This window comes from Schistocerca cancellata, chromosome 8, assembly GCF_023864275.1.
Source record: "Schistocerca cancellata isolate TAMUIC-IGC-003103 chromosome 8, iqSchCanc2.1, whole genome shotgun sequence".
Lineage (NCBI taxonomy): Eukaryota > Metazoa > Arthropoda > Insecta > Orthoptera > Acrididae > Schistocerca > Schistocerca cancellata.
The window spans coordinates 532,799,490-532,815,173 of NC_064633.1; the positions used below are offsets into that span (position 1 = coordinate 532,799,490).

At 37.7% G+C, this 15,684-nt stretch overlaps 1 protein-coding gene across 1 annotated transcript in view; it reads right to left on the minus strand.

The window, feature by feature from the left end:
* The window catches only part of LOC126095671 (uncharacterized), a 220,540-nt gene extending 215,853 nt beyond the window's left edge, over positions 1–4,687 (minus strand). Inside the window, exon 1 of the mRNA XM_049910427.1 lies at positions 4,479–4,687. Within this exon, the coding sequence (XP_049766384.1) occupies positions 4,479–4,511 (33 nt within the window). The 5' untranslated portion in view covers positions 4,512–4,687. The remainder of the gene's footprint in view (positions 1–4,478) is intronic.
* Positions 4,688–15,684: the final 10,997 nt, after the last annotated feature.

Sequence of the window (15,684 nt, forward strand, 5' to 3'; positions counted from 1 at the left end):
ATCTGTAGCTACATGGTCAATGGTAAATGATGAATGTGTGGTTATTCTTGTTGCACAGTTGACTAGTGATGATAGACCAAAACTATGTAGGATATTCATAAATATGTTACTGGTGTCATCTGTTTTAGTTGCATTTATGTTAATGTCCCCATACAAAAGGATATTATGTTTCAGAGTCAAAGCTAGTTCTAGGCTTTGTATAAGTTTTGAAAAGAATATCTCAAAATTACCACTGGGATAACGATATACACATAATATAGTTAGGTTCTTGGGCATATTTATAGCAACTAGGGTTGAGGCCCCAGTTATGGCCACATTAAGGGCAATTCGAGATACATCACATTTTTAGTATAGGAAGAAAGTATACAAATTACTTCAAAAAATCGTATCTATTGTTTCAAAGTCTACACATTACAACCATGTAAAAACAAATATTCTAAGTTGTATAACAAAAGCAGAAAAAAATACTGAAAAATAAATGGCGCATTTCCCCAGTTTTGGCCATGTTAACCCTACCTATGGCCAGTTGTTTCCCCACTTATGGCCACTTCATATTATAATAAAACTATGGCTAAAATAATTGTCAGTCCATGTGCCAGAAAGTAATTTGTGCTTTATACAAGTATATAAGACAACAAACATACATCAAATAGTTAAAAGGTACAGAAACTGAATGAACAGAGGGAAAAAAAATCATTAGGCAAAGTATTGTCCCAGTAATTATTAAATCAACTTCCAGACAAGTTTATTTCTCACGAGTATCAATGGAACCAGGGAACTTTGTTTTTAATGAAAGTCCTTCTTGCATCAAGACTGGATCTGGCAGTTTCCCTATAATATCTTCACCCTTTATAGTCAAAACATCATTTTCAATGTATTCGAAACAAGTTTTCTGAACATTAGAACTTTTTAGGCACTGGATTTCATATTCAGAGTCAGAAAGCACTTTCAAAATTACAGATAAATACTTAAAAATTGAAGGTCTTGTTCTTCTATTTCCTGTTAAACTAAATTTTACCAAAATAAAGTCCCCTACTTTCAAATTCTCACTCGAAGATAGTTTCACATTTTCTGGTATTTCATCTTCATCTCCATCTACCTAGTCATCTAAACTGCTTCCACTGCCCGTCCATTCTTCTTCCTCGGAAGAACTTAACTGTTGTCTGTTTCTTGTCTTCCCCTTTTTACGTGAGATAATGCCAAGTGCTGCTCTTTGGACTTTAACTCCTTCACAGCTTTTCTCTTCCTTTTTTCCTGCTCCTTCTCCTGCTTCTCTTTTTCCTTCAGTTCATGATATTCCACCCACTCGTCACTAGTCACAACAGTGGGTGTATGTTCTTTCTTTCTCTTTGTGCCTCATTGTTTAGGTTCTGGCCAAGTGATGACACTTTCAAAAACTGTCGCTAATGATTTTGGTGGTGTCACTTGGATACGCACTGAAGATGGACTGTGGTTGGATGTTGGAGTACCTGAACTATGTGAAATACTGTTGGGGGTTGTTGATATATCTGCAGGAATAAGACTGTTGGTGGGTGTTGAAGGAATATCTGAAATCTGAAAAATGCTGCTGCGTGTTGAAGATATGTCAATATCATCAACATATATTTGAATGGATGAAGAATTAAGTCTGTCTGTGTTTTGTGAAACATTCTCTGTTTGGTTATCTTCAGAGGGAGGCGCTATGCTATCTGTCAGAATGTCATCAGTGTTACCACTAGCACCATGCATTTCAACCTTATCAGCTATTTTTCTCCAGAACTTGAAAAGTAATAATGCTTCTTGATTTCCTTCCTACTCGTTATTCCTTCTCTTGGTTGCTCTGAACTCATCTAGAAGGACACGATCAAACTGCTTTTCTATATATGAGAAATGTCTCTGAAGTTCCTCTGAAGTTCCTCACTTGTCTGAACTGTGGTTGACGCTGGTATACTACGAACAACTATCTTGCTGTAATCTACATTGTTCACATTAAATGGAAACAGACCAGTTGCCCTGAAACCAGCACGAATATTTGCCACCATTTTAGGTTCTGTAATAATTTGTGACAGAACAGAAGGTACATCAGATTTTGAAATTTCTGAGCCATTATTTTCAAAATGCCATTTCTGAACAATCTTCTTCCACATTTTTTTCATAGGTCCAAAGACAGCTACATCTAATGGTTGCAAGATGTGTGTAGTATTGGGATGGAGAGCAACTAGAATGATCTGATTTTCCCTACAATATCTGCTCACATGAAGTGTCAAATGAGAGAAGTGCACGTCTAAAAATATTACTACAGGCTGGGGAATTTCAGCTTCTTTCAAGAACGGATCAAATACATTTGTTATATACTCAAAAAAAACTTTCACCTGTCATCCACCCATTTTCTGTTTTTCCAATGCCCCAGTTTGGAGGAGCTGCTTTCACCAATGATGCTGGAATCCTTGCATATTTGAACAGTGTTAAGGGAGGAGCAAATTTTCCAGCAGCATTCACTGCAAACAATGTAGTAACGTTATCTTTGTCAGAGTTACATGACTCATCATAAACATGATGGCCACGAGGATCTATGATTAATTCCCCTTTAGGAGCCAGAAAAAAAAGTTTCATCCATATTAAAAATTCTGTTTTGGTCATTTAACACATCCATATCATTTAAAGTGATGGATACTTCGTGAAACCAGTTTCTTATTTTCTCTTCTGTGACAGAACCTCTAGCCCTATTGACATATTCTGCATGTTTTTGTGACAGAACTTTGTGTCTCTTAAGAAATCCATAATACCACTTTTTTCCAGGTCGATTGTTGCTAAATGTAGCCTTAAAACTTTCCATATCTGCACTCTCAATAAGTTTTTGCACAGATGCATAGAGATTTTCTTTAGTAACTGGAAATCCCATGCTAGAACACTCCAAACCCCAGTCGACCAATTTTTTTTCAATTTGTTCATCTAAGACAGAATGTGGACCACAGTGCCCTGTAGATTCTTTTGGAGATACATCAGAAATTTTGTTTCTTAATGCTGTCCTTGGAACTTTGTACAACTTGCTTGCAGTAGCAACCTTCATTCCCTCATCAATAGCCTTTAGAGCATCTTTAACTTTGCTGGGAGAATACTGAAACTTCTTATTCTTTGGTTGACTCATTTTTCCTATAAATAATGCACAAAGATTGAGTTAAAGAATGTTGCATATTTGAATAGTGCCTATTGCATATTTTGTATCTTACAAGCATAGGTAAATTAGTATGATATGCCAAGACAATACTAACAATGAGGTATACATTGATATAAAAATACCAAAAATTAATTTAATAAGCCTATTTAAATAAAATTAGCCTAGTGTAATGTAGGACAGAACACTAATATTGATGTTTTTGTATCAGTTTTTAGAAGTGGCCAAAACAGGATACATATATGTCTCCACTTACGGCCACGTGCATGGCCATAACACGGAACCAGGGCTAAATATGGGTCTGTTAATGGCCACATACTTTTGATAGCATGTTTTTAGGCTGAGCGATATAAAACTTAAAAGAAATGAAAATATAATGTCTTATCTTACCTCTGAACAGATTAAGTTTCTTATGATGTTTTATTTAAACATGTAAAATACAAGAAAACAGATCATGTGTTGCTTAAAGAAAACTTCTGCAAAACCCAGCTTTTGCAACACTGGTCATTTCACAAAATGGTGTCTCCAAACAAAAACAGACAAAAGAATGATTATGTAAACAAATGAATAGAGCCTTTCACAAAGTTTGTAATAATCTATATTAGAACTGGCTGGTATTCCAGAGAAGCTTAAAAATTAACCTTTGACATCAAGGTGGCCATAAGTGGGGTAGTGGCCAAAACTAGAGCCTTCACCCTATCTCTATTGCTGACACTTCAAAGTCTTTGTCTACACTTAACATGATAATATCATTTCTGACTTTAAATTCATTGCCGTTCTTAAGATAAATACATGATCCTCCACCTTTCATTGTGTTTCTGCAGTAAGCACAACACGTGTCGAGAATTTGTTCTCATTTGCAAGTTTATTTATTTACATTAATATGTCTGTTGATATTTGCTTGTATGTTTATCTGCCTCTGTTACATCTTCTTGAAATGATAAACTATTGTGCTTCCTCCATTATCACACACACACAAATCAGCTCTTACGCAAGTGAGTACGTGGAACATAATATACACACAACACAATCTGACACCTCAGCAACTGACTTCTTATGACCCACATTTACATCGCAATGAGAATTAACTTAGAACAAACAGGTCAAAAATGGTAAAAAAATTCAAGTATCACATAATCCCATTCGGTATGTAACCCTATAATATGGGAATTCTGCGTTCACTTTTCTCATTATTTACCAAACAAGGAATCGCTGTCAAAATTTGCAGAATACCGAACACAACTGTAGCTCATGGTCACTGACTTATACTGAAATATGTTACGCAGAACGTTCGTTAAGTTCCAGGCAAACATGAAAAATATACCTTTAACCCTCGAGCGGGTACGCCGTTTTTCATTACATGCGCGAGGGCGCGGCGTAGTTGTACACATGTAAATAAGAGCTGTCTTTATATTGCACACTTTACTCAAACAACGACAACATAACCTTACATTCATGAGCTGAAACACTCTTCAATTAAAACAATGATAAAACAAAGTTTCATTATATTACTCTATCGCCGTGTGCAAGTGTTAACCCCACAGTAGTGACCCCTCGAAACAGCGCAACTGCGTCAGGTCTCCAACCACTTATTCAAATACTAATCATCTCGTAGACAACTGCCTCACTGTGGGATTCTGCCACTTGCTCGTAACGTGGGTCATTTCCTTGAACGAACTGTAAATTTGTTATCACGTAGCTCCTAGTTTATTTTATATTACTGATGCTCACTTGGATGAAAGACAACATAACTTATCACACTGACAGCTCAGGCAGTAATGAATGAGGAAGTATGGGCTCCCAATTGTAAAACATCAATGCAACGGTACAAGGCAATGTTGTTTGTAGCTAGCTTGCTACACATAGTAGGTGTGCCCGCACTAGGATTAACCGTAAACACATTGTCAACTGAACGATGCGCCCCGACAAAGCGCATCTTCCGCTTGGCGCGGCTAACAATGTATTTCACATATATTTCATATTTATTTGCCTGTAGACAGCTGTTGTGTTGTATAGGCATCGACAGATGATTATACAAACGATTATAAATAAGGTCAGTAAACAGCTGCACATATATAAATTTCATAGCAACCGTAAACTATAAAGTAGTGTACGATCACGCACAGAACCGCTTGTCTTAAAATAGCCTACGTATCCGCCAGTAATGTATTTCGAAGCCTTACCGTGACCTCTTCTACTGATGCCACACTTGTGGTGGTTCTTGACGACATTATAAATAGTTGGATTTTACCTCCTTTTTTATTTTATACTATGATTCTTAAAGAGATGATGACAATTATTCAGGTTTTAGAGAGACTTTTTGCATATGAAACCACTTCAGTGCAGTGACAGATCACAGTAAAAGTATTGACAACGAATTTTTTGTTAGCTACGCAACAATACACGTACGGAAAAAAGTGGAAGGGTAGGACAGAATGCGTGAATTGTTTGTTTGTTTGTTTTGTTTTCTTCGACTTCCGTTAGGTACCATTTAGTCACTGCTGCGTAATAATAATATCTTTGTTCACTCAATATACGCTTCTTTTAGTGTAGCTTCGCTTTTCCTGTTTATTATTAAATTTTATATCTTTATCTGTCCATTGCATATAAATATTAGAGTACATTGTTGTAGGTTTTAATGTTGGGTTCAGATAGCAAGGACTTCACTGACATTGGTTGTGGGATTTTATTCACGATAGCAAATGCTAAAAACTTGTTCCTCGCCTCACTATATTTTCTGTATTGACATTATATACTTCCGTATCTCCCTCAGTAGTATCGTCACAAGAACAGGCTGGTGTTTGGTTTATATGCAGTCGATGTAATTGCTCTGGAAATATCCTGTGATTCTACTTAATGTGGATGTTGCTTGTCGAGGTCCACAAAAGTACTGAAACCAAAACCGTTTCGGAAATCGTGATAATAATAATAATAATAATAAACCCCGTGGAGGCCCGGGAAAAGAATAGGCCTCCAGTATGTTCTGCCAGTCGTAAAAGGCGACGAAAAGAACAAACCACTAATAGCGCTAACCCCCCTTTTAGTGTGATTAGTTGGTTCAGGAGAGAACTAATGAAGCCTCGGACAAGCGCTGTCATGGTCGGGGACGACGCTTGAACCCTATGCCCGTCCACAATGGTAACGACACTGCTAGCCACACGGAAAATGATTTAAATCCAAATAGAGGTGTTTTGCAGGATATTCTTCCTGCAACCACTCTAGAATGGAAACAAAGACAGAGGATGAGATGGTCAGATGAAGTTAATCGACACCTCATGTTCTGTTATTACCAAGCAACAAACTTAGGAACCAACACAACTGGATACAGATCACAAGTATACACAACATTTATTACCAGATACCCAGAGTTAAAATTTTTAACAGAACAATGACTAGCTGATCAGACCCGTGTAATAATCAAAAATAACAGAATACCCCAGTCAGAGTTAGAAAACATCAAACGACAAGTACAACAAATACTGGAACAAAATAATGTGCAATCAGAAGAAGAAGAAAATACAGTAATGGACTCAAACATCCCAGAGCAAACAAACAAAGACCAACACGCATCAATTAAACAATCAGAATGAAAAGAAATCTTAAGACAGCCACCAGAATAAGCACAAATAGAGCACGAAGTGACACACATCTTAGATATAGAAGAAAAATTTCAGCTGACATATATAGAATACAAAGACATAAATACAGACATTAGACCATTCTTGCACAGACCCCCAGATACCCACAAGTCGAAACAACTAGCAACACAATCATACACAACAAAATAAATGAAAATACAACTATGGAAGAGTTATAACTACTGGTTTGTATAAGAGCACTCTCTACACTAAATATACACACTAGGCAGAGATCAGAACCAACCAACACACAGAAGAAACCCACAAAACCAGCATGGCAACACAGGCTACAGATCAGAATAGAAAAACTGAGAAAAGATATCGGACAGCTAACACAATTTATAAGAAATGAAATATCAGACAAAAAACGAAAAAGGTTAGGTAAAATCTCACACCAAGAAGCGATAGAGCAATTAGATGAAAAGAAGCAGAAATTACAAGCATTGGCCAAGCGACTTAGAAGATACAAAAAAAGTGAAAATAGAAGGAAACAAAACCAAACATTCAACACAAACCAAAAGAAATTTTACCAGACAATAGATAACACACACATTAAAATAGACAATCCACCAAACATAACAGACATGGAACACTTCTGGGGCAAACCCGGGACAACATAACAGACATGCACGGTGGATACAAGCAGAAACAGACACATGTAAGATGATACCACAAATGCCTGAAGTGATAATTTTGCAACATGATGTCACCCGAGCAATTAATTCTATGCACAATTGGAAAGCCCCTGGAAAAGATAAAATAGCAAATTTCTGGCTAAAGAAGTTCACCTCAACACATTCACATCTAACTAAATTACTTAACTGTTACATTGCAGACCCATACACAGTCCCTGATACACTTACACATGGAATAACTTATCTGAAACCTAAAGATCAGACAGACACAGCAAACCCAGCAAAATACCGCCCCATAACATGCCTACCAACAATATACAAAATATTAACTTCAGTCATTACACAGAAATTAATGACACATACGACACAGAACAAAATTATAAATGAAGAACAAAAAGGCTGCTGAAAAGGAGCACGAGGATGTAAAGAGCAACTGATAATAGATGCTGAGGTGACACATCAAGCTAAAACCAAACAAAGGTCGCTACACTACGCATACATTGATTACCAAAATGCTTATGATAGTGTACCCCACCCATGGTTACTACAGATATTGGAAACATACAAAGTAGATCCTAAATTGACGACACACAACCACTCCTCACAGCTTCAGTTCTGCCAGTACCTCATCTCCTCTCCTTCTGCCAGTACCAAACTCCACATAAGCTCTTCTGTGAACCTTGCAGTACTAACACTCCTGGAAGAAAGGATATTGTGGAGACATGGCTTAGCCACAGCCAGCGGATGTTTTCAGAGTGTGCACTAATATGAAACTTCTTGGCAGATTAAAACTGTGTGCCAGACCGAGACTTGCACTCGAGACCTTTGCCTTTCGCGGGCAAGCGCTTACCTGCGAAAGGCAAAGGTCCCGAGTTTGAGTCTCAGTTCAGCACACAGTTTTAATCTGCCAGGAAGTTTCATGTCTAATCCTATCCATCCTCTCTCTATTCATTGGTCTAGTAGCAAGTTACATTACTAATACTAATACATAAAGTTTCATGATTTTTGAAATACTAATTACATCAGTATACATACAAGTTCTCTTAATATTTGTAAATACATTGTCTAGACAGGCATAGCTCCTTGTAGGTTTACAGTTGACATAGTATAGGTCACATTGTTGAAGCAAATTTATGAGCTCTGTCACAGTTTTTTTGCTCTGCAGAACATTAAAGCTTGAATTGACATCCCCTCCAACGACAATATTATATTTCTCCCATTTTGGTATATTGAAGTAGATTAGGAGGTCCTCAAATTTATCAAGGAAGACATGTGGGTCACCACAAGGTGGCCTGTACACTGCTACTACTACGACTACTACTAGCTAAATACTCTCAATTACTAGTCCTGATATTTCAAAATGTAATTCAGCACAAAGTGGGTGGAGATTATCCTACCACAGTTTGGTGCAAGAGATGTTTTTGCATATATTGCTACACCTCCATGTAAGTGATGTTCTCTACTGTAGCAACTAAGCAATGTGTAATCATCCAATACTTTATACCAACGTTCACTTAAATACAAAATATCCATCATGTTTTAACTGGAAAATTCATTAACTATTAAATTTTTGTCTGCAATACCCTGAATGTTGATGAAGCTTATTTTAAATTATACTTTTGGCATTGCTTTATTTGCATCTTTACTTAGTTGATGCAACCTAATGTTACCATATCAGAGTTGACCAGATAGTGTCCCTTTACCACTGGAACATCCACCCTGGTTTGTGCCTATAAGTTTTTTGTCATTTCGGTTGAGACATAATCTAAACAGAATGCTGGTCTTTCTTCCTTCCCAAGTCTATCCAATATTACTCTAAGAACTGTATCACTTAAAAAATGTTATCTAGTTTGTTGAAGTGCTGGCCATGCTTGGTATGCCAATCCCTGCCACAACTACTGGTGTTAATTATGATAACATTTTAAACTGCTGGAAGCCTATTTAAAACTCTACTTGTGGCTTTGCCTTATTTGCATCTTTATTTAGTTGATGCAACCTAATGTTACCATATGAAAGTTGACCAGGTAGTGTCCCTGTACTACTGGAACATCCACCCTGATTTGTGCCTATAAGTTTGTTGTCATTTCAGTTGAGATATAATCTAAACACAGTGCTGGCCTCTCTTCCTTCCCAAGCTTATCCGATATTACTATGAGAACAGTATCACTTAAAAAACGTTTACCTAGTTTGTTGAAGTGCTGGCCATGCCTGGTATACCAGTCTCTGCTACAACTCTGGTATTAATTATAGTACCATTTTTAGACTGCTTGCAGACAGCTTTATACTCCTTCTTAGGTTGTTCACTTTCATTATTCGCATATGACCACTGAAACAAATCATGTCGATGAGACACATTAATGATAATCACATTGGTGTGGGTTTACACTTCCAGAGTCTTCTTCAGTGTCGATGTCGCTATCTTCCTCTCGTTTCTGATGACGTCGTTTGCTCCGGCCATTAACACTACAAAGTCTTAGCCTGTGAGGGCTGTGCTGTCTTTCTTGATTGATGTTGAAACCTCTCATAAACCAACCCATGGTTTAACGATTGCTTCAAGTACAAACTCGTTACTCACGGAAGGCCTACTTTCCATTATCATACCTGACAACTCTCGTCCATAACTGTCTGCGCAAATCTTGATTTTACGTTCTTTCTTACAGATTTACTAGGTTCCAAGTCTCTTGTACCACCTTATATGATGAGCATGCTGATACAATTTCTGTATCATCTGTGTTTTGAAGTGAATCATATTTGTTATTCATTGGTAGAACAAAGTCCTGCCCATATTTATTGTTAACAGGTTTGCAAGAAATCCCATTCGTTTTTACAGTTACCCGTCTACTGTGTGACCTGTTATTATGAACCATTATAGTCCTAACCTCACCTTCTGGCAGTCCTTACACGGGTTTAGACACGTTAACACATACCTGCTGATTACTCTCTTCCAAGTAAAGCTTGATCTTCTGTTTTCATTGCTCAGAATTTTCAAGTCCTCTTGTAGCTCAGCAATAATTAACAATAAAGAGTTTTTATGATCATCAGATACCGTGTTAGGTTTTACAATGCTACCTATCTTACTGGAGTGGCCATCAGCACACTTTGGACAGATACATTCGGCACTTTCTTCAGGTAGGTCATTTTCGGTAATGTTTGCACACGCAAAATCATTCCAACGATCGCAGGAATCACACAAAACACCATTTCTTATGTTTATATTACATTTTACACATTTAGTATCATGGATGAACCTGTTGTTTTTGGGAGCTGAATCACAAACTACTACATCGATTGGCGCCATTTTACCTACTACCATCATAAATATTATATAATAATTTGTCTGCAACATATTAAATAAATTTTAAGTTTAGTTTATGCTACACCTTTTATTATTCTGCACAGCAAGTCTTTTGCCACACTTTCCCTGTAGCTCTTCCTTTTCGATTGGAACTTGATGGGGGATAGTGAGAGAAGATATTTAGTGGCAAGAAATGCTAGAGGTCTTTTATCTTTTCTGAATGACCCAAATTGAGAATGAAGGTACCAGAGGTATGCATGTGCAAATTTTCAATGCACACCCAGCAACAACTGATTGTATTTGCGTATAGTCGCCTACTTTGTTTTGTGAGCTCTGCGTCCATTCTACCTGCTAGGATTCGAATGCCCTTTTGGCATTCCATTGCTTGTTGCCTGCTTTGCCAATTGATCTGCCTTTTCGCTTACTCGGGTTCCGCAATGGGCTTAAATCCACGTAAAGACAAATTTTTTTCTGCCTTCTTAGACATTCATAATACCAATAACGAACTTGGAGTAGGTACTCATTGGTGATTTCTGAGACTTTTATATTTGATATTGCTTGAACTAATCTTTTTGAGTCTGATGATATTGCATTGGGATATGTATTTCTCATTCGTACACCATTGTATCATCTTTAATGCTGTGATTGTTTTGGCCATATAGTTAGAAGTAGTTGCCGACAATTTATATTTCTGGGCTATCTTCAGTTGTGGTCTAAATTCAACAGATAATGTGTTGTCCTCTCCTGCTACGTTGGATCCATCTGTCTATGTATGTGGATTACGCAGTGTCTTGTTTTCGCCATTTCTCTTTGCAGTGCTGTATCGTAACTGTCTCCAAGAAATGAAACATTCCCTCTATTGTTTGGAATGAGATGCGATCCCTGATGATGAAATAGTCATATTGGCACTGTATACTTGTGGCAATATCTTTGCACTCATCTGTCAAATCATTATATGCCGAAATGAAGTCAAAAGACTTTCTGCCCCAGTTTCTTGAAGAAGGACGGTTCAGTCATAGAATATGATGAATTTGATTCTGTGAGCATGATAAGTTCTCTTCTATGCATGGTACCTTGAGCCATTTCTTCCTTATATGGCGGGGCATCTCATGCACTTCCACCAAGAGTGCATATGTTGGTGTGGATTTCATTACTTTTAAGTATGTGCGTATAAAGCAGTACAGTGATCTGTTCAGCTTTTATAACATTTTGTAAGTCGTTTATTTGTAGTACATACATCTGTAATCCAATCTGGATTTAATGAGAGAGCAATATAGGTGCAGCAGCCTAAAGGATGCGCCCCGCCATGTTGTAGTAAGTGATTCAATAATATTAAGCATTTGCTAACTAAAGTAAAGATCATGTAGGAAGGTGGCCCAGTTTTCAGCAGTTCTGCACATCCCCTTCCACTAGCCACTGACAGCCAATAATATTCATTCTCTTTCCGAGAGACTGGCAGCAAGTTACAGCTAGAGCGCAAGAATCTCCCTCCTACATGCTGCATTGTTGCCATACGTGGCAACAACTGAATTATTAATTCAGATGTCTTTTTTTTGTTTGTTTTTTTCCTTGAAGCAGTACAGCTGTGAATGTGTATCTGTAAATATTTAAGTGTGATTAAAAAATGTCAGATGATGGGAATGAATGTGAAGTGCTTCACGAGCAGGCGAAGGGAATTATTTACCGCATTTACAACTTTTTAAAATATGAATTGAAAGCAGACCTCCTACAGTTGACATCTGAAGACACAAGAACTGACTCCAGAACCATGTTGTGTCGGCAAGAAAACTGTACAGAGAATTGTAAACGAAAGTGTCAGAGCTGTAGGAACCATATAAAAAGATTGTTTTGTGTCACCTGGAATGCATCGAAATCGCAAGGAGACTGTAACACGAATTGATGGTTTTAACAACGGTATTTTAATCTGCTCCATGTGAATGATGAATGCCCGACACCACAAAAACGTGTTACAGTTATGCAGGAGAAAATTGGCTTCGATGGTAAGCATTTAGTCAATGTAAAGAATTTTAAAAGACGTTGGTTCCACATATGTTAAGAAAAGCATTTTTTAGTTCAAAGAAGTGACACAGGTGCAGCACGAACTACATCCCATATAAAGATTCACGATACAAGAGAAGGAGGTATAGTTCAACAGTGTATTATCTTGATGAAACATGAGTCAATTAGAATCACTCCAGGAAGATCTGCTGGAAAGTGAGTGATGGTACTGGTGGTTTTAAAGTTCTCATAGGAATAGGTTCTCGGATAATTATTCTGTATGCTGACTCTTCCTCTGGTTTTGTTTCTGAGAGTAAACTTGTATTTACGTGTAATAAAAACAGCAGTGACTACCATTCGGAAACGAATGCAGTTTCGTGACGTGATTCACAATTCTTGTCATACCTTGCTTCGAAATCGGTCATTGCCAGTTATAATTCAACTTTACAGAGAAAACACCAAGTACAAACACAAGAAAAGCGGATATTTCTCCCTGGCTTGCAAATAAAAATATCAAGCATAGAATAAACCAGACTCGTGCTGATCTCATGCAGCTCGTTAATTTATGCAAGTCATGTGACAGAACTTACAAACTTGACTTCCTTGCACGTGAATGGGGTCATACAGTTTTGCATTTACCCACGTATCACTGTCAATGTAGCCCTGTGGAATTAATTTGGGCAAAAGGTTAAGGCTATGTGGGAGGGAAAAAAAACATTCAAGATAACATACATTGAATCACTTGTGCATAAGGCAATAGACGACATCCCTCCAGTAGGGTGGGCACAGTTTGTGCGGCATACTGAAATGCTTCAGAAAGAAGAATTTAACCTTGAAATCATGATGGATATAAGCCTTAGACCTATCATTGTAAATTTACATCACATTGTTTGGAAACGGACTCAAACAGAAGTGACGATGGTATTATGATGTAGACTTTGGAACAAACTAATACTATTTCTTAGTTTTAAGGACTCGTGGCTTAAACAATGTGTTTGTCAACATATCAGTTGTGTACATAATAATGAGAACTTCCTAGCCTTTATGATTCGGACTTTGTATCCTTTGAATTATGCACACTATAATGCTCAAAATCTTGCTCAACGAGAAGTTAAGCTCCTCTCACCATGAGGTATGCTCTAATGACACACAAGAATGCAGCTGGATAAATTCGACAGAAGTGCGATATTTCCACATGTAAACCCTTGCCATTTTCAAGTCACAAACTGGATTAGGCTCTAAAATGACAGTAACTGTTACTTGTCGAGATATCGGTGGTTTTTGATGTTATCGGTCAGCATTCCCTGGAGTTCTTCGCAGATGAGAGTGAAATGTTTGCATGGTCAATGGATTATGAATTCGGTCTCTCACTGTAATGTCAAACGAGTTAGTTTACACCTCTAATGTCTGTTAATAGCGAAAAATATGCAAACTTACTGACCATCTTTACGATAGTCTTTTTAGGTTAGTCTTTTCTACCACTAATTCTTTTTTATGCGTAGTGACTACACTCAATTATAGTCAAACACATCCACACACACACACACACACACACACCTTACAAATTTTTAAAACTTCTATTGAGCAGCAGCAGTTGTCAAGCAAATATAATGATTTAGGTTTGCGCCTGAAGTTAATTTTGTTGTGTATTAAATTTTTGCTTATAATACAGTTCATATCGCAATAAATGACAATTATTGCAAGCAGTTTCAATGATCTTGTCGTTAGACAATTGTCATTTTGAGAAAAATTGTACTTCACATCTTCACAAAGCTGTGCCAGTTGTTCTCGCCTCCCCACGTCATGCAGAGTAAACCTGTGGAGCAGTGGACGCAACTTCGTCAAGACATGAATTAAGATGTCTCTCACGACTATTGATCGGAACTGGTTTTAATATTTACTATTTCCCTCATAGATCAGAATGTAGAATACGATGTACTGTAAGCAAACGAGCCTGACTGTTGTCCGCAGCAATAGTGTTCGATAACATGGACTGTTGTTTGCCTGCTCTCTGCTACCATGCATGCGCAGTTCTAATCCCCCCCACCGCTTCATTTCCGCTCCGCCTCAATGCGCGGAAGCGCCGTCCTATGTGAAGTGGGATATAGTTACCATTTAGGCATTGAAATGTGCCATACATGTAAGCTTGCTGTCCAGTGTCATTCCTCAGAATCGAATCAGTGCTTTAACTTGTATTATTTCATTATCTACATCTATATCCGTACTCCACAAATCACAGTGAGGTGCATGGTAGAGGGTATATCCCATTGTACCAGTTATCAGGATTTCTTCCTGTTCCACTCACATATTGAGGGCGGGAAGAATGATTGTCTGAATGACTCTGTGCGTGCAGTAAGTATCCTAATGATTGCTGTGCGAGCGATACGTAGGGGGCCGTAGTACATTCCTGGATGAATCATTTAGAGCCAGCTCTTGACATTTGTCTGAATGACTCTGTGCGTGCAGTAATTATTCTAATCGTATCCTAATGATTGCTGTGTGAGCGATACGTAGGGGGCCGTAGTACATTCCTGGATGAATCATTTAGAGCCAGCTCTTGAAATTTTGTTAATAGACTTTCCTGGGATTGTTTAGTCTAAGAGTCTTCCAGTTCACTTCCTTCAGTACCTCTGTGACACTCTCCCACGGATTAAACAAACCTGTGACCATTCATGCTACCCTTCTCTGTATATGTTCAGTATGCTCTGTTAGCCCTATTTGGTAAAGGTCTCACACACTTGAGCAATACTCTAGTACTAGTCGCACGAGTGATTTGTAGGCAATCTACTTTGTAGAATGATTGTTAAGTCTACCACCTGCTTTACCCAAGGCTGAAACTTTGTGTTCATTTCATTTCATATCTCTGCGTAGTGTTACACCCAGGTATTTGTATGAGTTGGCCAATTCCAACAGTGACTCATTCATATTAATAGTCATAGGGTAGGACGGTTTTTTTTTGTGAAG